The sequence below is a fragment of the Oratosquilla oratoria genome, chromosome 12 (assembly GCF_046742065.1).
Source record: "Oratosquilla oratoria isolate Oo_2021 chromosome 12, ASM4674206v1, whole genome shotgun sequence".
NCBI lineage: Eukaryota > Metazoa > Arthropoda > Malacostraca > Stomatopoda > Squillidae > Oratosquilla > Oratosquilla oratoria.
This window is the reverse complement of record NC_134788.1, coordinates 65296209-65319366: the sequence shown is the minus strand read 5'-3', so window position 1 is coordinate 65319366 and position 23158 is coordinate 65296209. Positions and strand designations below refer to the sequence as shown.

General features: G+C 38.7%; 1 protein-coding gene across 1 annotated transcript; it reads left to right on the top strand.

Moving 5' to 3' along the window:
* Positions 1-16950: 16950 nt before the first annotated feature.
* LOC143031942 (uncharacterized) lies at positions 16951-22091 on the top strand. The gene has a single exon (XM_076196324.1). The coding sequence runs from the start codon at positions 17031-17033 to the stop codon at positions 18252-18254; it is 1224 nt and encodes a 407-aa protein (XP_076052439.1). The 5' UTR covers positions 16951-17030; the 3' UTR covers positions 18255-22091.
* Positions 22092-23158: the final 1067 nt, after the last annotated feature.

Here is a 23158-nt window from a genome sequence, read left to right as displayed (position 1 = left end):
TAGTAATATATATATATATATATATAGTATATATATATATATATATATATATATATATATATATATATATATAATATAATATATATATATAAATAAATGAGATGGATGAAGAAGAAAAAGAGAGAATTAGGAATGGAAATAGGGAATATCAAAATTTTAAATTAAGAGTTTATCGAATTCATCAACATGCTGAGATCTCAGGGGCGAAGCCCCTTTCTAACAAAATCTAGTAATAAAATAAAATGAAATGAATATAAGTAAAATACAACATATATTCAGTCGTTCCTCAGATAATGCGATTTATTGTAACGCCCCGGAGGTTGACACGTGACCTCAGGCAGCCACCCACGGCTTTCCCCTCACCCCACAACCCTTGTTTGAGCAGTTCCCAGTGTACATAATGACCGCATTATATGAGGATCGACTGTATATGGTAAAATAGAAAGCAGTCACCACAAATGTTTGCGATGTTGCCGCGTGTGTGCGATGCATGCCCCACTCGGCGCGAATTTTAAAACAAATCTCTACATTTGAGATGGTCTTGAAAATAAAATCTGCGTTTATTTGAGGGACTACTTTAGTGCAAATTTATATTCATTTTGGCAGCAATTTTTAGAAATTTGAGACTGGCAAACATTTTTGTATGTTACAGAGATGTTCACTGTTCTCACAGCTGAAATTCTTACCAATATCATTGGCTAACTCTTATCATTCTAAGTATTTTGAGCCCATATGTAAATACCTCAAATTAACATGATCTGGAGTATGAAAATGAATAATTCATGAAGTTCACTCTGAATTCATTGTGCACTGATGGTGACATTCTTGTGAGTAAAAACTTTCTTAATATTCACTTACGTAATCTTACATAGATCCTGGATGCAGGTCATATGACCTATATGTCTAGATCACTTCCAGCTTGTGTAGGTCAGGCTTCTGATTTGTGTACTCTATGTCCGCCCCCAATTGACCTCTAGTATAGAAGTGTTTCCTATGGGAAGTGTCCATTTGAGTTGTAATGTGGGACAAGCACACATATCAACTTCATAAATGTATTGGAAATACCAAAAATGGTTAATTGGTCATTCTGATGGTGGGTGCTCTGACCCATTCATATTTTTCACCACAATGTAAGCAAAGACATGGTTGCTGGATCAAGTCTCTGATTGACACAAGCCACTGTCCATCCAACCTATGTACTGGATATAGGTGCTGATATTAGTACATCTGTCTGTACCGTTATTATGTTTTTGTATAAAGTGTTCATATGGGAAGTGTCCATTTGAGCAGAAATGTGGGACAAGCTCTAATTAGAGCAAAGCCCATAGAACATCCAACTTGACATTAATTAATGTTAATAGTCAGGGACACCTAAACTAAGAGATTACTAATATAAAATAGAAATTACACAAATAGAATTGGGATTTTTTTTTTTTCTTTCCTTACCCATTGTTATCAAATGAGTGTCACAACCAGAAAGGAAGAAATCATAGGCTTCCTTAAAGACGACCAGGTATTTGTATATAATTCTTCCAAGTTTAAATGACCTGTAGATTTTACTGAATGTGACGAGAAAAGATATGGATAATACCTCTACAGTTTCCTAGATAAATTTTATTTATTACATTTTGTTAAGAATAATAACACAGGTACACCACTTGCCAGTGAATATTAAATGATGTGACTTGCATCACTTATTTGAGACAAATGAACTGAATAAACCCTCCTCGAGTTGGTCATGTTTAGATTCAGGTCTTATGAGCCCAAACATAGTTTGTTATGGAGTTATACTGAAATATGACCGTTGTGGCCGGCTGGGCCATTGTCCACTTCCAAATATCATGACATGATGAAAAAGCTATAGCAAAATTTGAATTGTTCTGGTGGAGTTAGTACTTATGTAGCTTAATGATGATTTTCACCTCATTTCTAATGAAAAAGTAGAATGGAACATGACATCACCGTTTCTGTTAGTGTTCCTTCCTATTTTATGTTAGGCCATGGCATGTGCAAAGGGTCTGTTTAGGAACAAACTTGAGTATGAAATTGTTTGTGTACATAACATCCACTATCTCATTTGAGTATATTGCACACTTTCAGAGTTACATGTTATTATAAATACATTTTTTTTTTCTTTTTTAGGATGAAGATAAATATCACCACTTCACTGGAAGAGCTATCTGTAGATTCCATACTTGTTATACAATGAAAAGGACCTAGTGTGACATCTGAGGCACAATTATATCACTAGTCATCTTAGATATCACATGATGACCCACACTGGAGGGAAGCCTTTCCAGTGTGACCTGTGCAGTTGTGCCTTTTCACAAAAGGGTTCTCTCACAAAGCATATGATGACCCACACAGGAGAGAAGCCTGTCCAATGTGACCTGTGTAATGTAGCTTTCTCATAAAAGAATCAATTTTTCATATGATAACCCACACTGGAGAAAAGCCATTCCAGTGTGACTTATGTGATAAAGCTTTCACACAAAACTGTCACCTTAAAAATCACTTGATGGCCCACAGAGAAGAGCAGCCTTTCCAGTGTGACCTGCGTGATTCTGCTTTCTCAAAAAAGGATGTTCTCACAAAGCTTTTAAGAAAGCACAGGATAGAGAAGCCTTTCCAGTGTGACCTGTATTTCTGCTTTCTCATGAAAGGGTTCTCTCACTAAGCACATAGGTAAAAATAACAGTAAGTATGATTACAAGTTATTTGGAAATTCGTTAACAAAAGTGAATAGTGAAAAAGATCTCGGTGTAATTATCAGTAACGATCTCAAATCATCCAAGCAGTGTATTTCAGCCTCTGAGAAAGCAAATAAGATTCTAGGACTGATTGCACGATCTTTTGACTTCAAAAGTCCATCACTCATTAACAAGCTATATAAATCGTTAGTTCGTCCACATTTGGAATATGCTGTTTCCGTATGGTCACCAAATCTCATTAAAGACGTTGACAGATTGGAAAAAGTACAACAGCGAGCCACAAAACTGATTCCAAATATCAAAAATAAATCGTACGACAATTGACTAAAACATATGAATCTGTTTTCCCTAAAAAAGCGTAGACTCAGAGGTGACTTGATACAGGTCTTTAAAATTCTAAAGGGAATTGACAACATCAAAAGTGACAAAATTTTCACATTGAATGAGAATCAGACAAGAAACAATGGTCTCAAACTGTCCGGAAATAGGCTCAATTTGGAAGTGGGTAGAAACAACTTAGCCAACCATGTAGTTAATGAATGGAATAAACTTCCTGTAGAGGCAGTACAATGTAGTTCAGTTTGAAGCTTTAAAAATAATTCAAATAAACACCTAAGCAAGATGCTGTAATGATTATTATTCATTTTGTATTATTTGTTTTTGTTTTATCATTTGTCTGCTTGATTCTCATTTATTATTAGTTATATGTCAATTCATTATTATTTAGTATTTACCTGCTTGTTTGTTGTTTGACAATGCCTATGCCTTTATTTATGTATTTTATTTGATACATTATTATAGTTTTTATTTATTATTATTATTAGGATTCTTTTTTTTTTTTCATCCGATGTAGATATGGACCAAAAGGTCTCCTGTCGGCATGCTCCGCCTTTGTAATCCTTTGTAATCCACACACAAGAGAAGCCTTTCCAGTGTGGCCTGAGCAATCAAGATTTCCCATTAAAGAATGACTTCAAAGATCATGTGATGATCCACACAGGATAGAAACCTTTCTAATGTGACCTGTATGATTCTGCTTTCTCACAAGAGGGTCATCTTAAGCAACATATGAGAACCCACACAGGAGAGAAGCCTTTCCAGTGTGGCCTCTGTGATAAATCTTTCTCACGAAATAATCACCTCAAAGCTTACATGATGATCCATGGAGGAGGGAAACCTTTCCAGTGTGACCTTTGCAATTCTGCTTTTTTACAAAAGGAATATCTCACAAGGCATATGAGGACTCACACAGTAGAGAAGTCTTTCCAGTGTGGCCTGTGTGATAAAGCTTTTTCTCATAAGAGTTATCTCACACGGCATATAAAGACCCACACAGGAGAGAAGCCTTTCCAATGTGACCTGTGTGATTCTGCTTTCTTACAAAAGGGTACTCTCACACAGCATATGAGGACCCACACAGGAGAGAAGCCTTTCCAGTGTGATATATGTGAATCTGCTTTCTCACAAAGGGGCACTCTCAAACATATGAGGGCCCACATAGAGAAGTCTTTCCAATGTGACCTGTGTGGTTCTGCTTTCTCACAAAAGGGTGCTCTCAAAGAGCATATGAGGACCCACACAGGATAAAAGGCTTTCCAGTGTGACCTGTGTGGTTCTGCTTTCTCACAAAAGGGTACTCTCACACAGCATATGAGAACCCACCCAGGAGAGAAGCCTTTCCAGTGTGACCTGTGTGGTTCTGCTTTCTTAAAAAAGGATTATCTCACAAGGCATAGGAGGACCCATACAGGAGAGAAGCCTTTCCAGTGTGACATGTGTGTTTCTGCTTTCTCACTAAAGTGTTCACTCACATTGCATATGAGGATCCATACAGGAGAGAAGCCGTTCCAGTGTGAACTTTGTGATTCTGCTTTTTCAGTAAAGTGTAATCTCACACAGCATATGAAGACCCACACAGGAGAGAAGACTTTCAAGTGTGACCTGTGTGGTTCTGCTTTTTCACAAAAGGGTACTCTCACACAGCATATGAGGACCCACACAGGAGAGAAGCCTTTCCAGTGTGATATGTGTGAATGTGCTTTCTCACATAGGAGCAATCTCAAACAACATATGAAGACCCACACAGGGAGAAGTCTTTCAAGTGTGGCGTGTGTGATAAAGCTTTCTCACAAAAGGGTTATCTCCCAAGGCATATGAGGACCCACACAGGAGAGTAGCCTTTCCAGTGTGACCTGTGTGGTTCTGCTTACTCACAAAAGAGGACTCTCACACAGCATATGATGGCCCACACAAGAGAAAAGCCTTTCAAGTGTGACCTTTGTGATTCTTCTTTTTCACGTAAGAGTTATCTCACAGAGCATGTGAGGACCCACACTGGAGAGAAGCCTTTCCAGTGTGACCTGTGTGATTCTGCTTTCTCAAGAAAGGATTCCCTCACACAGCATATGAGGACCCACACAGGAGAGAAGCCTTTCCAGTGTGACCTGTTATTCTGCTTTCTCACAAAAGGGTCATCTCAAAAAGCATATGAGGACCCACACATGAGAGAAAACATTCCTTTGTGACCTGTGCAATTCTGTTTTCTCACTTATGGATCATCTCAGAATGCATATGAGGAACCACATATGACAGAAACCTTTCAAGTGTGACTTGTGCAATAAAGCTTTCTCACAAAAGAACCATTTCAAAGATCATGTGATGATCCACACAGGTGAGAAGCTATTTCTTTGTGACCTGTGTGATGCAGCTTTATTAGATATATATATATATATGTATATATATATATATATATATATATATATATGTATATATACTGTATATATATATATATCATTTCATGAACCACACAGGAGAGAGGCCTTTACAATGTGGCATGTGTGCTAAATCTTCCCCATGAAAGAATCGGCTCAAAGATCACATGATCCACTCAGGAGAAAAAGCCTTTTCAGTTTGACCTTTGTGATTATGCCTTCTCATAAAAGAGTCGTCTCACACATATGAGGACCCACATATGAAAAGTCTTTCCACTGTGGCAAATGTGATTCTGCTTTCCCACTAAAAGGTCATCTCACACAGCATATGAGGACCCAGATAGGAGGGAAGACTTTCCAGTGTGATTCCACTTGCTCATATAAGGGTTTTCTCACAAATCATGTGAGGACCCACACAGGAGAGAAACCTTTACAGTGTGGTCTGCATGATAAACCTTTCTCACTAAAGAATCTCAAAGATCATGTGATGATCCACACAAGAGAGAAGATTTTCCAGTGTGACCTTTGTGATTCTGCTTTCTCTCAAAAGGATTCTCTCACACAGCATACGAGGATCTACACTAGAGAGAAGTCTTTCTAGTGTGGCCTTTGCAATTCTGCTTTCTCACTAAAGAGTAATCTCACAAAGCATACAAGGACCCACACAAGAGAAGCCTTTCCAGTATGACCTTTGTGATGAGGCTTGCTCACAAAAGGGTGATCTCAGAAAGCATATGAAGACCCACAAAGGAGAGAAGCCTTTCTAGTGTGACTTGTGCTTTTTTTTCTCTCTCTCAAAGGCTCACCCAGTATATGAGGACCCACAATGGAGAGAAGCCATTCGTGTGTTATATAGCTTTCTCTTAAATGAGTTATCTCACAAAACATATGAGGACCCACACAGGAGAGAAGCTCCTGTTCAACCTGTGTGGTGCAGCTTTCTCACAAAAGAGTTCTCTTACACAGCTTATGAAGACCCACAGTGGAGAGAAGCCATTCCTGTGTGACCTGTGCAATGCAACTCTCGCACAGAAGAATCGCCTCAAATATCATGTGATCCCCCTGCACAGGACGGTAGCCTTTCAATTGTGACCTGTGTGATTCTGCTTCTCACAAAAGAGGTCTCGATCATCACAAGATGACTAATAGTGCACACAGACATGGTTGTATTCTGTAATATGTAGGTGTTTGTCAATTTACAAATGTAAAAAAACATTATTCAAATAACAATTGCATAGAACTGTCATTTGGATATGTTTATTAGAGTGAAAAGCTGCAAATTATATGGAAATTCAGTAAATTAGGAGAGTGTGTATGAAGAATGGGTGAATGCCAAAAACAAGAGAGAAAAAATAAGGTGTTAGAAAATAAAATCAGTGTTGAGAATGAGTAATGGATTTGTGTGGTTTGGATGGATGTCATGCAGAGTGTCTGAAAAAAGGAGGTACTGAGATGGTGGACTGGCCGGTGAGTGAGGTTATTTAATGTTTAAGAGAGGGTAGACAAGGGGGACAAGTGTGAGTGTAGTAGTTTGAGAGGGATCAGCTTGTTAATGCTTCATTTAGTGGATTAGGATAGAAACAGAGGGAGTAGTTGGTGAGGAAGAGTGTGGGTTTAGGAAAGGTAGGGGTTGTGTAGATCAGATATTTGTGGTAAGATATGTGAGAAAGCTATAGGAAAAGGTAAGGATGTTTTGTTGGCCTTTTATTGATCTGGAAAAGCCATCCATCTCATCCTAGGACGTCCCCTCATGTTCACTCCTTCCACTTCTGCCTTCCACACCTCTTTCACTAATCTTTCTTCACTCATTCTTTCCATGTGTCCAAACCATCCTAATATTCTTTCATTAACCGTATCTCCCAACTCCCTTTCCACCCCTGTTCTCCTCTTCATCTCCTCATTTCTCACTCTATCTAGCCAAGTAACCTCTATCATACTTCTCAGACACCTGATCTCATACACATTCAAACTCTTTCTCTCTTCCTCTCTTATGTTCCTTGTTTCTGCCCCATACAATGCTGTCAGAAGAATCACTCCTTCATACTATCTCCTCTTAGCATCTATTCCCAAATGTTTTTTCTCATTACACTTTTAATCCGCCAAGGCATTTACTTACTACTTTCAATCTAAACCCTACCTCTACCCCCACTCCCTCTTTTCCTGCCGCATTCACACCCAAGTATCTAAAATCATCCACTTCCTCCAGTCTCTCTCCCTTAATACTCACTTACAGTTTGCTGCCACTCTGTCCTCTTGTACATCTCATCACCTTTCTTTTAACTACATTTATTTTGAACTTCATTCTTTTGCACACCTTCCCAAACTCCGTCACTAACTTCCTCAATCCCTCCTCTAATCCTGCTATAAGCGCAGTGTCATCAAACAACAACTGGCTTATCTCCCATTTTCTCTATTTTCTTTAACCACCTCCAGTCCCCAGCCTTTGCATTTACCTCTCACACCACCCCAACAACGTATAAATTGAACAGCCATGGCAACATAACACATCCCTGACGAAGTCCCACCTTTACCTCAAACCATTCTCTCTTTCCATTTCTAATCCTAACACTCTCATAAAAACTCATGACTGCTCTTAACAGCTTTCCTACTATCCCATATATCTGCAAAACTACCCACAGTGCCTCTCTGTCAACTCTGTCATAAGCCTTTTCCAGATCAATAAAAGCCCTCACACCACCCCATCAATGTATAAATTGAACAGCCAGGGCAACATAACACATCCCTGACAAAGTCCCACCTTTACCTCAAACCACTCACTCTTTCCATTTCTAATCCTAACACTCTCATAAAAACTCATGACTGCTCTTAACAGCTTTCCTACTATCCCATATATCTGCAAAACTACCCACAGTGCCTCCCTGTCAACTCTGTCATAAGCCTTTTCCAGATCAATAAAAGCCCAAAAAATATCCTTACCTATTCCTATAGCTTTCTCACATATCTATCTTACCACAAAATCTGATCTACACAACCCCTACCTGTCCTAAACCCACACTGTTCCTCACCAATTACTCCCTCTGTTCCTCTCCTAATCCTCTTAATTAAGATCCTCCCATAAGCCTTTCCAACTACACTCAACAAGCTAATCCCTCTGAAACTGCTACACTTATACTTCTCCCCCTTTCCCTTGTAAAGTGAAACTATACAGGCACTCCTTCAGTCCTCCGGCACACTACCCTCTCTTAAATAAACATTAAATAACCTCACCAGCCAGTCCATGACTGCACCTCCTTTTTCAGACATTCTGCATGGTACCCATCCAACCCAGGTGCCTTACCTGCTCTCATCATCTTAATAGCTGCCTTCACTTCATCTTTTTTTATTTCTCCTCCATTTTCCTCACTCATCACAGTCATTTTCTTAGTGCTTCCCACTGCAACTACCTTTCCCTCCCTATCCTCCTTCACATTTAACAACTCCCTAAAATACTCTGCCCACCTTCCTCTCACTGCCTTCTCTTCCATTATCATCTCTCCATCTGCACCTTTTACCTTTTCTTCTTTACTTGATTTACCTCCTTTTCCTCTTTTAATTTCTTTTCAAAACATCTTTTTATAACTTTCAAAATTTTCTTTCATACTCTTACCCCATTCACATCTGGTCTCCTCTTTGCCTCCATTATCTTATGCTTGACTTCTCTTTACTTTGTATCTCTCATATGATTCCCTCGTCCTAATTTGTAGCCAATCTATGAAAGCCTGCTTCTCTTCTACACCCTTCCTTGCTTCCTCATCTCACCATTCACTACCCTTCCTTCTACTTCCTCCTGTCCTCCTTGTTCCACACCGTCTTTGCACACCTTGTGACTCCCTCCTTGAACGATCCCCATTCCTCCTCCACTCCTTGTTCTACTCTATCCTTCACTCCCTCCCACTCATCTCTCCACTTCTTCTTATACTCCTTCTCCTTTTCTTTCTCATTTAAGAAGTTCACTCTAAGTACCTCCCTACCTTCTGCCTTTTTCCTCTTTCTCCCCTTAGAACACGTACATCCTTAACTCTTTCTACTGTACTCCTGGTTACCACTATATAGTCCATTAACATTCTATCTGCCACCCATTCATCCACCACACTCACCCATGTGTACTTACGCTTGACTTTCTTCCTAAACACTGTATTTGCTGTTATATGTACATACATGAAATTAACATCATCATTGGGAGTGATTTAAAAAATAAATGAGACTGGCAAGAATATATTGATCTGCATGTATATCCTGTATGCATACATTGTTATTGTTTCTACATTGTTAATGGAGGATGGGGCTCCATTTTGTCTTCTGGAGTATGAAAATGAAGAATTTATGAAGTTCACTCTGAATTCAATGTGCACTGATGGTGATATTCTTGTGAGTAAAAACTTTCTTAATATTAACTTACGTAATCTTACATAGAGACTGGATGCAGGTCATATGACCTATATGTCTAGATAACTTCCAGCTTGTGTAGGTCAGGCTTCTGATTTGTGTACTCTATGTCCGCCCCCAATTGACCTCTAGTATAAGTTTCCTCAAAATTATACTTAGGCTCTTGATTCATCAAGAATTTATCAAGACTCCTTTCAAATTGTACTACAGCAGAAGCCTGATTTAAGGAGTTCCCGTATAGAGGAAGTCAGATATAACAGAAGTTTAAAATAACAAGGGGAATATCATGGAAAGCTTGGATAAGTGAACATAATTCCATTAAATCAAGCATCTGCCATTATTTGTAGTAATCCCTGTTAATCCTGGGGTTCATGATCTAAAACTGGATGAGATAGGTGAAAATTTGCTATATAGAAACAATGCCCAAAAATATTAATCTTTTAAAGATTTCAATTTATATAAACACTTCTTTTAAACACATTCTAGAAATACTTAAGCACATAAGAAAACTTGTAAGCCTAGTAATGTATAGAGAATATGTGTGCATAAATACGAAGTAAAAATATACAGGTTGAATCTCCCAAACTCGGCTATCTAAGACACAGCAATGCTTAGAACTCAGCTGTAAATACATGTTTTCTAAAACTCAATAGGCCACCCAAAAAACTGCATTGTAGTTCCTGGTATGGCTACCTGGTGCTGCCACAATTTTTTCTTGCCACCAGTTTAGGTGTGGTGGTTTGTTGTATATATATGTACTGTATAAGTATATATGCATTTATAAGTACAGGGTATTTGGGATGAATTTGACACTTTTTTTTTTAGAAAGGAAAGTAAAAGTCACATCTTGGTCAAAATTCAAAGTGCATCTCTTAGAGGATCTTTTACCAAATACAGCTTACTCAAAGAAGCTACCTTGAGCCTCCACCACGGCCTACAGGCAGGACTTGAACCTACAGCATGCAGCCCTCACGGTGTCCTTCAAGAGACATCTGAACGCCAGTTTGATCCTGGCAATCAGCTCATCCTTGGTGTTGCAGGCAGTACAATTGGTGTCTTTTTCAACTGTGCCCCACATGTAACAGTCCATGGGGTTGCAATCAGGCAAGTTGTGGGCCAAATGTTGGGACTGGTGAAGTTGTAGAAGTTCTCAGACAGCCACTTGGATTTTGCCAGAGGTGTGACGTGGAGCTGAGTCCTGCTGTCACACGTATGGTCTTCCCACAGCTACCCCCCCCCCCAGCACTTGACAACAGTGGACAGCAATTCAATATACCCATCTGTAGTGAGTCTGAGTCCTTCTTCAAAGATGTGGAGTGGCATGACATGGGTTTCACTGGAAACACACCCAAAGACCATCACAGTTTGAAGGAACTTGGTCTTTGTGAAGTACAGGACTTTGTGTGGACTGTAGGCTAGCCACCTGTTGTTCTGTGCATTGTGCAACTGATCCTGGCAGAAGTTCTTCTTGTCCGAGAAGAACCAGAGCATCCCCAGCTTGACTTGGTGTTTGACCTTGTTGAGAAGTTTCTTAGCTTTTGTAAGGTTATTCTCTTGGACCTTGGTGGTGAGTAGTTGGCTCTTGTGCCTCTTGTATGAAGAGTAGCGAAGATCCTCGTTCAGTGCTTTCTTCATAGTTGCCACTCCGACACCCATCTCTCTCACTGAAGTCCTCATTGTCTTACCTGCATCTTGCCACACCTTGTTTTGCAGCTTCTCGACAAATTTCATTGTGCAAACAAAGAACACCTGCTATAATCCTGCTAGCCACTGCTTCCACATCTCTCTTGCAGTTCTCCAGCTCACATTTTATGGCCTTCGCAGTATTCAAAGAGTACTGAGCTGCAGCTAAGTTTTCCCATTTTTTTTTAATCTGGTGTGAATCATCATGATGCAAGTCACTCTTTCCCAATATTCCAGTGATTTCCAGTCATCCATGCTCTCTAGCTCTCACACCCACCAGTAGTCCACAGAATCAGCTATCCATTGCACTTTACTACTGTTAAGTCCTTCAAATGGTTCTGAAATGACCGAAGATGAAATTATTATAAAATTTATCCTGAACACCCTGTATATACATACAAACATATATATATGCATGTACATATATGTATACAGTACAATATATATGTATACACGTGTGTAAAGATTGACAAATACGGAGGTGAGGCATAATTGATATTTATACACCCATTGCAGTAATTAACTGTTTGGTGTGGTTTGATTATTCAAAAATTCCATCTAAAGGGCAAGGTAGATGGAGGAGCATCATGGCTTATGTTAAATCCCTATCTTGGATCACCTGTACCATATTTCTTGGGGTTATTTGTAGGGAGCAATCCAGTCTCCTCTTATAAATACTTAGCAGCATGGATAAAGTTACCTTGGTTTTCCTCATAGTATGCCACAAACCAGTAAGGTGTAGGGATGTGGTGAACTCTGGGAGCACATTGCTCAACATCAACAAAGAGGTTGGAATAATAATCATTCTCTCTGTCAACTACATTGTTTGATTGAATGATATCAGCAATTAGGCTGTCGTCTATAAGGTGTAGGGAATCTATTGCCTTGTATGCAGTTTTGGCAGCATTATCAGATGTAAATGTTGCATAGAATTGATTAGAAAGACAGTTACCATTGTATTTGAGAAAGATAGGGAGAATTGTTGCTAAAGGCTTGAGAGCAGAGTGGATAGCATAGTGTGGTAAGGATGTGTAGATGTTGATTACTTGAAGGGTGCCAAGACAGGACTTAGCAGGTGACCTGCAGGGTCTTCCAGCATGAAACAGTGGCAGGGGGAGTACGAGCTCCATCCTGCACATATGCAGCATCACCATTTTGACCAGAGTGACATCTCAAGGGCTTGGTCAACTGCCTATTGAAGACCAGAGGATTTTTAAAGTGTATCCATGGAGGTATTTTGTGATATACAGTAACTGGCTCCAGGAGCCAAGGGCAGCCGTATACTGGAACTACGAGGGGAGCAAGAACTGGTCATCATAAATGGGGTACCTCATCCCCCATGGGAGCTACTTATTTTTAAAAGAGGTTCCTTATGATTCGAAAATTTGTTCGTAAGATAGCTAATACCTCTCTCCACAACTAATCCCAATCCATACAGCAAAGGATAACCTCATCAGGTGGCCCATATGGGCAGCCTAGCTCCCTGAACTGTGACCTTGCTAGCATGGGTGGCCCTCTCCCTGTAAGGAAGAGCTGGGACTGAAGCCCTCTATAGTCTTTCTTGCCAGGTCATTGGGATGTGCAACCCGCAACCCCACCACCACCACCACAACAAAAAGGTGTTTTCCATTGCAGGGGAACAACTAGGCAAATGCAAAACTAATGAAAGGGTGTTGGATAGGTGTATGCTTTGACTGCCACCTCCCTAACAGGATGAAAGGTCCTATTGGTATGTACTTATAACTGGCTCACTGGCAGAAAAGTGGCTCCTCATGTTGGAGTTGATCTTGTAACTGTGTTTACATTGCAGTAAAACAGTATGAATGGGCTGGAGCATACACCATTATAATGAGCAGTTTACAATTTTCAGTTTCCACTCTGTATTTACCTAGTTGTAATATACGAGAGGGGAGCTATGCTTGTGGTGACCCGTCTTTGTATCTCTCCGCATCAAATTTTATCTTAAAATCTTGTATAGTGTTACCACATACTGTTTTCTTGTCTAATTTGTTGCATGTATTTATCACTCTGTGTGGGAAACTGTTCTTTTTCAAGTTTTTTCTATAACTATCCTTTTTCAATTTTTTTCCGTGTCCTCTTGTTTTACTGTTTTCCCACATTAATAGGTCGTTCCTGTCTAAAACTTCCATTACTTTCATCATTGTGTAGATAGCAAATCTCCTCTTTCTCTTCTTTGTTCCAGAGTTGGTAGGTTCAATTTGGATAGTCTTTGCTCATATGTTAGTTCGGCGAGTGTCGGTGCTAGTTTGGTTGTCGCTCTTTGTAATCTTTCTAGTTTCGTAATATTCTTTTTGGTACTGGGTGTCCAAAGTGATGCTGCGTACTCAAGTTTTGGTCTTATTAGTGTAGTTAGTATTTTCCTTATCATTTCTTCGTCCATATAAGTAAATGCCACTTTGATTGCTCTCAATAAGTTGTAGGTTTCTCCGAAAATCTTCTTTATATGCTTATCTGGTTTCATGTCCTTTCCAATCATCACTCCAAGATCTTTTTCATAGTTTTTTTTTTTTTCTTCCCCAATTCTGTAATCTTTTGATATTCTGTTTCTACTCTTTCCAAATTCCATTATACTGCATTTCTTAATATTGAATTTTACTTCCCACTTGTGAGTCCAATTCCATATTGTGTCCAGATCTTGTTGCAATGAGTTGCAGTCCTCTTCCATTTTTACCTTCTTAAGTAATTTTGCATCATCTGCAAAAAAAATTATATAGCACTCCACGCCTTCATTCATGTCATTAATGTATACAGCGAACATGATCGGGGCCAGTATTGATCCTTGCGGGACACCGCTTTTTACTTCTTCCCAGTTGGAGAATTTTTCTCTAATTACAACTCTTATTTTCCTCCCAATCAGGAAGTCTTTCATCCATTCCAATAATTTTCCTCTGATGCCACCTTTTGACTCTATCTTATTTATTAGTTTCCTATGAGGTACCTTATCGAATGCCTTTTGCAGGTCCGGGAAAGCACAGTCTGCCCATCCATCTCTTTCTTGTATTATGTCTACTAATCTTAAGTAAAAGCAGATCAGATTTGTTGTACAGGATCTCCCTTGTCTAAATCCAAATTGATTTGGGTTCAGTATAGATTTTTCTTCCAGGTATTTAACCCATCTGTTTTTGATCACTCTTTCACAAATTTTTGCTATTGTACTTGTTAGTGAGACTGGTCTGTAGTTAGATGGATCTTCCTTATCACCTCCCTTATAAATTGGTACAATGTTTGCTTTTTTCCGGTCCAATGGTACTTTTCCTTCTTTAAGTGAGGATTTAATTATATCATATATTTTGTCAGTTAATTCTTCCATGCATTCTTTCAGTATCCAGTTTGCTATTCCGTTGATATGATGTGTGTGTGTATATATGACCTAATAAATAATCAGTGACCAATAGTAATAACAGTTGAGTGGGGATTGGTGGCAAGTAGTGTGGTTACATAGATTGGCACTTCCTTGAAGCCCGGCATGCAAAGCAGTATTTTGCCATGGAAGCTGCATGTCGCTGGGGCACTTGAAATGGAGTGAGGTGTGTGTCACTAACCACCAACTAACTGCGGTTAGTATTGGTCACTGAATATCTATTTGGTCATAGCAGTATCATATCTATACACACACATATCAACTTCATCAATTGTATTGGAAATCCCAAAAATGGTTAATTGGTCATTATAATGGTGGGGGCTCCAGCACATTCATATTTTTCACTACAGTGTAAACACAGTTGCCAGATCAAGTCTCTGATTGACACAAGCCACTGTCCAACCAGTGTACTGGATATACGTGCCGATGATAGTACATCTGTCTGTACTGTTATAAAGTTTTTGTACAAAGTGTTCATATGGGAAGTGTCCATTTGAGTAGTAATGTGGGACAAGCTTTAATTAGAGCAAAGCTCATACAGCATCCAATTTGACATTAATTAGTGTTAATAGGCAGGGACACCTAAACTGAAATAGTACTAATATCAAACAAATGTTTCACAAATAGAATTGGGATTTTTTTTTCTTTCCTTCCCCATTATTATCACATGAGTGTCATAACTAGAAAGGAAGAAATCACAGGCTTCCTTAAAGTTAACCAGGTTTGTGTATCTAATTTCTCCATGTTTAAATGACCTGTAGATTGAAAATGTTTTATACAAACAGGTATTTTACTGAATGTGACGAGAAAAGATATTGATGATACCTCTACAGTTTCCTAGATATATTTTATTTATTACATGTTGTTAAGAATGATAACACAGATACACCACTTACCAGTGAATCTTAAATGATGTGACTTGCATCTCTTATTTGAGACAAATGAACTGAATAAACCTTCCTTGAGTTGGTCATGTTTAGATTCAGGTATTATGAGCCCAAACATGGTTTGTTATGGAGTTATATTAAAATATGACTGTTGTCACCAGCTGGGCCATTGCTCACTTCCAAATAGCATAACATGATGAGAAAAGTTATAGCAAAATTTGAATAATTCTGGTGGAATGAGTACACATGTAGCTATAGGATGATTTTCTCCTCATTTCTAATGAAAAAGTAGAATGGAATATAATATCACCATATCTGTTAGTGTTTCTTCCTATTTTATGTTAGGTCATGGCACGTGCAAAGGGTCTGCTTAGGAACAAACTTGGGTATGAAATTGTTTGTGTATAAAACATCCACTATCCTGTCAGAGTATATTGCACAATTTCAGAGCAAGATGTTATTATAAATAATTTTTTTCTTCAGGATGAAGGTAAATTTCACCACTTCATTGGAAGAGCTATCTGTAGATTCCATACTTGTTATACAATGAAAAGGACCTAGTGTGACATCTGAGGCACAATTCTATCACTAGTCATCTTAGATATCAAATGATGACCCACACTGTAGGGAAGCTTTTCCAATGTGACCTGTGCAGTTGTGCCTTCTCACAAAATGGTTCTCTCACAAACCATATGATGAGCCACACAGGAGAGAAGCCTGTCAAATGTGACCTGTGCAATGTAGCTTTCTCACAAAATCAATTTTTCATATGATAACCCACAATGGAGAAAACCCATTCCAGTGTGACTTATGTGATAAAGCTTTCACACAAAAGTGTCACCTTAAAAATCACTTGATGGCCCACAGAGAAGAGCAGCCTTTCCAGTGTGACCTGTGTGATTCTACTTTCTCAAAAAAGGATACTTTCACAAAGCTTTCAAGGAAGCACACAAGAGAGAAGCCTTTCTAGTGTGACCTGTGTTTCTGCTTTCTCATAAAAGGGTTCTCTCACTAATCATATGAGGATCCACACACAAGAGAAGCCTTTCCAGTGTGGCCTGAGCAATCAAGATTCCCCATGAAAGCATGACCTCAAAGACCATGTGGTGATCCACACAGGAGAGAAACCTTTCCAATGTGACCTGTGTCATTCTGTTTTCTCACAAGAGGGTCATCTCAAGCGACATATAAGGACCCACACAGAGAGAAACCTTTCCAGTGTGGCCTGTGTAATAAAGTGTTCTCACGAAATAATCACCTCAAAGGTCACATGATGATCCATGCAGGAGAGAAACCTTTCAAGTGTGACTTGTATAATTCTGATTTCTCACAAAAGAGTTATCTCACAAAGTATATGAGGACCCACACAGTAGAGAAGTCTTTCCAGTGTGGCCTGTGTGATAAAGCTTTCTCACGAAAGAATTATCTCATACGGCATATAAGGACTCACACAGGAGAGAAGCCTTTCAAGTGTGATCTGTGTGATTCTGCTTTCTCACAGAAGGGTACTCTCACACAGCATATGAGGACCCACACAGGAGAGAAACCTTTCCAGTGTGATATATGTGAATCTGCTTTCTCACAAAGGAGCCATCTCATACAACATATGAGGACCCACACAGGAGAGAAACCTTTCCAGTGTGACATGTGTGGTTCTGCTTTCTCACAAAAGGGTGCTCTCAAAGAGCATGTGAGGACCCACACAGGAGAAAAGCCTTTCCAGTGTGGCCTGTGTGATAAAGCTTTCTTACAAAAGAAATGTCTCACACAGCATATGATGACCCACACAGGAGACAAACCTTTCCAGTGTGACCTGTGTGGTTCTTCTTTCTCACAAAAGAGTGCTCTAACATTGCATATGAGGACCCATGCAGGAGACAAGCCTTTCCAGTGTACCCTTTGTGATTTTTGCTTCTCACAAAAGGGTCATCTCACACGGCATATGAGGACCCACACAGGAGACAAGCCTTTCCAGTGTGACCTGTGTGGTTCTGCTTTCTCACGAAAGGGTACTCTCGCACGGCATATGAGGACCCACACAGGAGAGAAGTCTGTCCAGTGTGGCCTGTGTGATAAAGCTTTCTCACAAAAGAGTCATCTCACACAGCATATGAGGACCCACACAGGAGACAAGCCTTTCCAGTGTGACCTGTGTGGTTCTTCTTTCTCACAAAAGGGTGCTGTCACACAGCATATGAGGACCCACACAGGAGAGAAGTCTTTCCAGTGTGGCCTGTGTGATAAAGCTTTCTCACAAAAGAGTAGTCTCACACGGCATATGAGGACCCACACAGGAGACAAGCCTTTCCAGTGTGTCCTGTGTGGTTCTGCCTTCTCACAAAAGGGTACTCTCACAGAGCATATGAGGACCCACACAGGAGAGAAGTATTTCCAGTGTGGCCTGTGTCATAAAGCTTTCTCACAAAAGGGTAGGCTCACACAGCATATGATGACCCACACTGGAGAAATGCCTGTCCAGCAGCATGACCTGTAACATGGAGCCTTCTCACCAAAGGGAGATTTGAAATAGCATGTGATGTCTTATGTGGAAAGAAGCCTTTCCACCATAACCTGTGGAATGTAGCTCTCTCATGAAGGAGTAATATCAAATGGAATATAATGATGAACACAGGAGATGCCTATCTACTGCTGCTTGTATGATGCAGTTTTCTTGTAAGATGTTTTCAAAAGTCACATAATAACCCACACGAAATAGAAACTTTTCTAACATGATATTGCATTGCACATTTCTCATGAAAGATTGGAGTTTTGTGGGGAGATGTTCATTAGATTCAAACCTAGACCTATGGGATTCGAGGCAGAAATGAATGTGACATACTTCTTGAATAAGAAAAAAAAAAAAAAGTCTTATACCTGGCTACAAAGTTCTGTATGAAATTGTTATGATTTATTTAATGATGCTGTGGTGAACTTATACTAGTGAAGTAGTAGTGAATGTTTTATAGGACCAGAATATCTAAAATCTGATCATCATTTCAACCTATATGCGTTGGAAATGGTCTAGTTTAAGTTTGAACTAATATGATATAGAAACAGTGGACTCCTTGATTTGTATAAAACAAATGAAATAGGTAAATAAATTATTGTAGTATTAATCAGTATTGTGAAACCACAATAAGACAAAACTGAAATACAATTGTGTTACATTGACTAAATGTGTCTTACAGGCCACACTGACCTTGTCCCTTGTTGTTTCAATCCATAACCATGACATGAGACACACGAGTGAATTTAACTAATTGTAGTGTAAAGGAAGGAAGCAAGAGTCGTTAGATAGCATCACCCATTCCAGCTTATCATACCCAACATCAAATTCATATACAATTCCAACTTGGTGTATATTTTTGACTTGCAATGATCACATTTTGATTTGAATTCATGTTTTATTCCGGCTTAGGTTATATCACCTAAGCTATTCCAAGTATTAATGCATCTGTATGAAAAACTATTTCTTCACATCCTCTAGACATGTAGTCTTTCATAATTTGTTCTCATAGCCTCTTTAAGCCCTCCTAACCTTAAGGGATCTCTTCTGTCAATGTAACCTATCCTATTTAGTGACCTGAATACTGTAATCATATTACCACTTTCTCTTCAAATTTTCAAAGTTGACAGAGCCAGTGCTTTTAATCTTTCCTCATATGAGATGTCTAGTATTGAAAGGGGATAATGCCATATCCCTTGGTATGAAATATGGTTCTTAGAATGTTTGATGTTAGGAGACAAAATGGGTTATGCATGATGCCAGCATTTTTCCTTTTCTCTTCTAAATGCCTAATATGGTTTATCTGGCAGGCTGGAGACCAGTGTATTTTTACCTAGTTGTATTTACCTACTTGTATTATAAGGGAAGGGAGCTATGCTCATAGTGACCCTTCTTTGTATCAATCAGCATCAAGTTTGTTCTTAAATTCTTGAATAGTATTTGCACACATTGTTGCCTTATTTAATTTATTCCAGGTATCCACCACTCTGTGTGGGAAGCTATTCTTTTTCAGATCTCTGCTCTAATTATCCTTTTTTAGTTTCTTTTCATGTCCTCTTGTTTTTCTATTTTCCACTTTTAATAGATCATCTCTATCTAAGATTTCCATTCCTTTCATGATTCTATAGTTGGTAAATCTCATCTTTCTCTTCTTTGTTCCAGAGTTGGTAGTTCCAATTTGGACAATCTTTGTTCGTATGTCAATTTGGAGAGTGTTGGTGCCATCTTTGTTGTTGCTCTCTGTATTCTTTCTAATTTCTTTATATTGTTATTAGTTCTGGGTGGCCATAGTGTTGCAGCATACTCAAATTTTGGTTTTATCAGTAACTAATATTTTCTTGACCATTTCCTCCACCAAATAGTCAAATGCCACTTTCATCAACTTTAGTAGGTTGAGGGTTTCTCTATTTTGTTGATATGTTTGTCTGGTGACATGTTTTGGCTAATTATTACTCCTAGGTCCCTTTCAGAGCTCACTTTTTTGACTTGTTCCTCACCAATTTTATAATTCCTTGATATTCTATTTTTAATTTTCCAAACTCCATTACACAACATTTCTTGATATTGAAGTTAGGTTCCTACTTTTGACTCAAGTTTTCATGGCCACTTTATCCAATGGGGCAAAGATAGTTCAAGGAATTGATGATGTCTGGTTCTTTGCTTAGTAGCAGATCTGACCTTGTGGGGATGTCAGTTCCTCTTATCCAGGTCACTTCCTTTATTCATTGTGTTCTCCATTGTATTACTAATTTTGTCAAGTGAAAATGTGAGCACTGAAGAAAGGGACTCTTCTTTCTATAGAGTAGTGTATGAAAAGAGATTGTGACTTGCCATTATAATGAAGACACAAATGAAAACAGGACGTGTGGTAGGGGTCAAAATAGCTACTTATGTTAACAAGTTTGGATAGTTTATTCTCTCAACTTCCCACAGAAAATCATCAGTTGCAAAGGAAATCTGTCACATTGTGTTCAGTATAGATAAAAGCAGGTGAGAGAAAATGCATTGGGGTACACTGAGCACAGCAGTTTGTCACAGTGAAGAAGAGACTAATATAGGGCATGGTGACTTGGATATTTTTGAGTAATCACCTGCTTTCATAGCCAAAATTACAGCTTTTCCAGTGACTTTATTACTGGCCACCATATGATAATTGTGACCTTTTTTCTTAGCCAAAATGGTGACTTTTTCTGTGACTTTGTTACCTGACACTCACAATATAGCCTAATCTTGATCTATATAACAACTTAAATCTATGAATTATGATTGAATTGTAAAGACAGATTCCAGGTTTATAAAAAAAAAAACAGCACAGAAGGATGGAGTCTTTGTTAGTACTGTATGATGTTTCACTTGTTACAGCAATATAAAGTACCAACAAAAAGAGAAAAAAACAGAAAGTGTTCCTGTCCAATTGGTACATGATAAAGCTGTAACAAGCAAAATGTCATAATAAATGGTCTGTCCTCACATGGTGTTCCTTTAGATAGACTTTTTGACAACTGTCAATTGTATAGAAATCCCAAATTGAAACTTACATGAATGTATAAGTGTACACATGAACCAAATGTACACATTGGGAGTTTTCATGAAGGTTGCCTCAGTGTAGGTTGTTAATGGAGAATCCCCAGTGGAGCTACTTTACGAGGACTTCCCAATCGTGGGGGCTCTTAGCCCTTTTTTTCAGTGGAGCTTTCGTGATGGGGTTTGGCCAGCCAGAGAGTTAACAGGGCTTCCCAGTTGTGAGAGATTTAACATTGTTACCCATTGAAGTTTTGTTCAGGCTTCTAAAGTAGGAACTCCCTTACGGGAACCTCCTTGTCATGGTGGGGATTTGTTATATAGACTTCAAGCCAGACTGTGCACTTCAATAGGCCCATGAATATTGCTCCATGTGCCTGTTAAATTGAATCCCTACTCACCATACCTAGATCTACAAGGGGGGACATTTTTTTTTCAAGTGAGGTGTACCATGTTTGATGTAATACATTTCCAAACCCCACCTAAGCCCAATGCTGTGACTTTAGTTAGTTTAATCAGAAACTAAACTGGTATTAGACATGGTGTGGTCGATAGTTGTTGACTGATGATTTGGTGATATCTTAATTTGAAATGCATATACATTTTTTCTGTGTATCTTTATTCGTTTTGTCGGGAAAATCGAATGGACCGGCAGGTTAGTCCAAAGATGAGCCCTCCAAAGTGAATATTAATTTTTGTCATACTACCCATTAAGCTTAAGGATTTTATGTACAAATATAGAACAAATCATCATATTCAATTCCTCTTGCAACCCAGTATTGTATATTTGAAAATCATGTTCATAAAAAGGATAAAAATATTAAAATTGTTATTGAACCTTCGTCACCAGTGGATTGCCACAAAGCTCGGTATACTGCCCTCTACTTTTTCTCATTCATATGGCAGACATCAATGAACAAGTGAAACTTTGGTTGTGGTTTCTCTTGCTGATGATACTCATACATTTAGGACAGTATCAACTAAAGTGGAGGCTGGACAGTTACAAGAGAACCTCTTAATACTGTATTCATAGGCAGAGTACATTGGTCTTATATTAACAGCTGATAGATTAAGACCAGACAACAAGAAGGTAAAATCCATTAAGGAGTTTTCAGCCCCTCAAGATAAGCAAGAACTACTAAGATTTCTGGGAATGATTAATTGCTTAGGAAAGTTCATTCCAAATATGGCTGATATCAATGAACCTCTGAGAGGTTTGCTGGAGAAGGGAAGAGATTTCAATTGGGAAGGAGCTCAAGAGAGACGTTTTCAAAAACTTAAAACATGGTCAGTGAAGCACCAGTTTTGAGATATGATATTTGTAAGCCACTTTGATCATTGATGCATTGAGATATACTGTAATGGCATGTGTTTTACAAGAAGATCACCCTATTGCCTATGCTGCCATGTCCCTAACCAAGACTCAGAAAATTGTTTCCAAAATAGAGAAAGAACTCCTAGCTATAGATTTGGGAGCAGAAAAATTTAATTTTTATCAGTATGGTAGAAGTAAGGTACTGTAATTATAGACACTGACCCTTAGAGAGTATTTTTAAGAAATCCCTGTCTTCAGTCCCTCTGAGGTTACAGAAAATGCTTCTAAGACTTCAGAAATATTCACTGCAAGTACAATATAAGGCAAAGATATGTAATGTATATAGCTGATGCTCTGAGTAGAGTTAGCTGGGCTGAGGATATGCAAATTGAAGATTTAGAGGTTCAAATAAATTTTGTAACAAATGAACAGCTAGATGCTGCAGGTAATTTAGTTTCTGAAAGACACTACTAAGTGTATTTCATACACTTAGAATATTTATTTTAGAAGGATGGCCTGATTATAAAAGAGACATTCGATGACCCCAGAAGTAAGG

Excerpts from the sequence above, each read along its gene's own strand:
- LOC143031942 (XM_076196324.1), top strand. The coding sequence starts at position 17,031 with ATGATGATCCATGCAGGAGAGAAACCTTTCAAGTGTGACTTGTATAAT.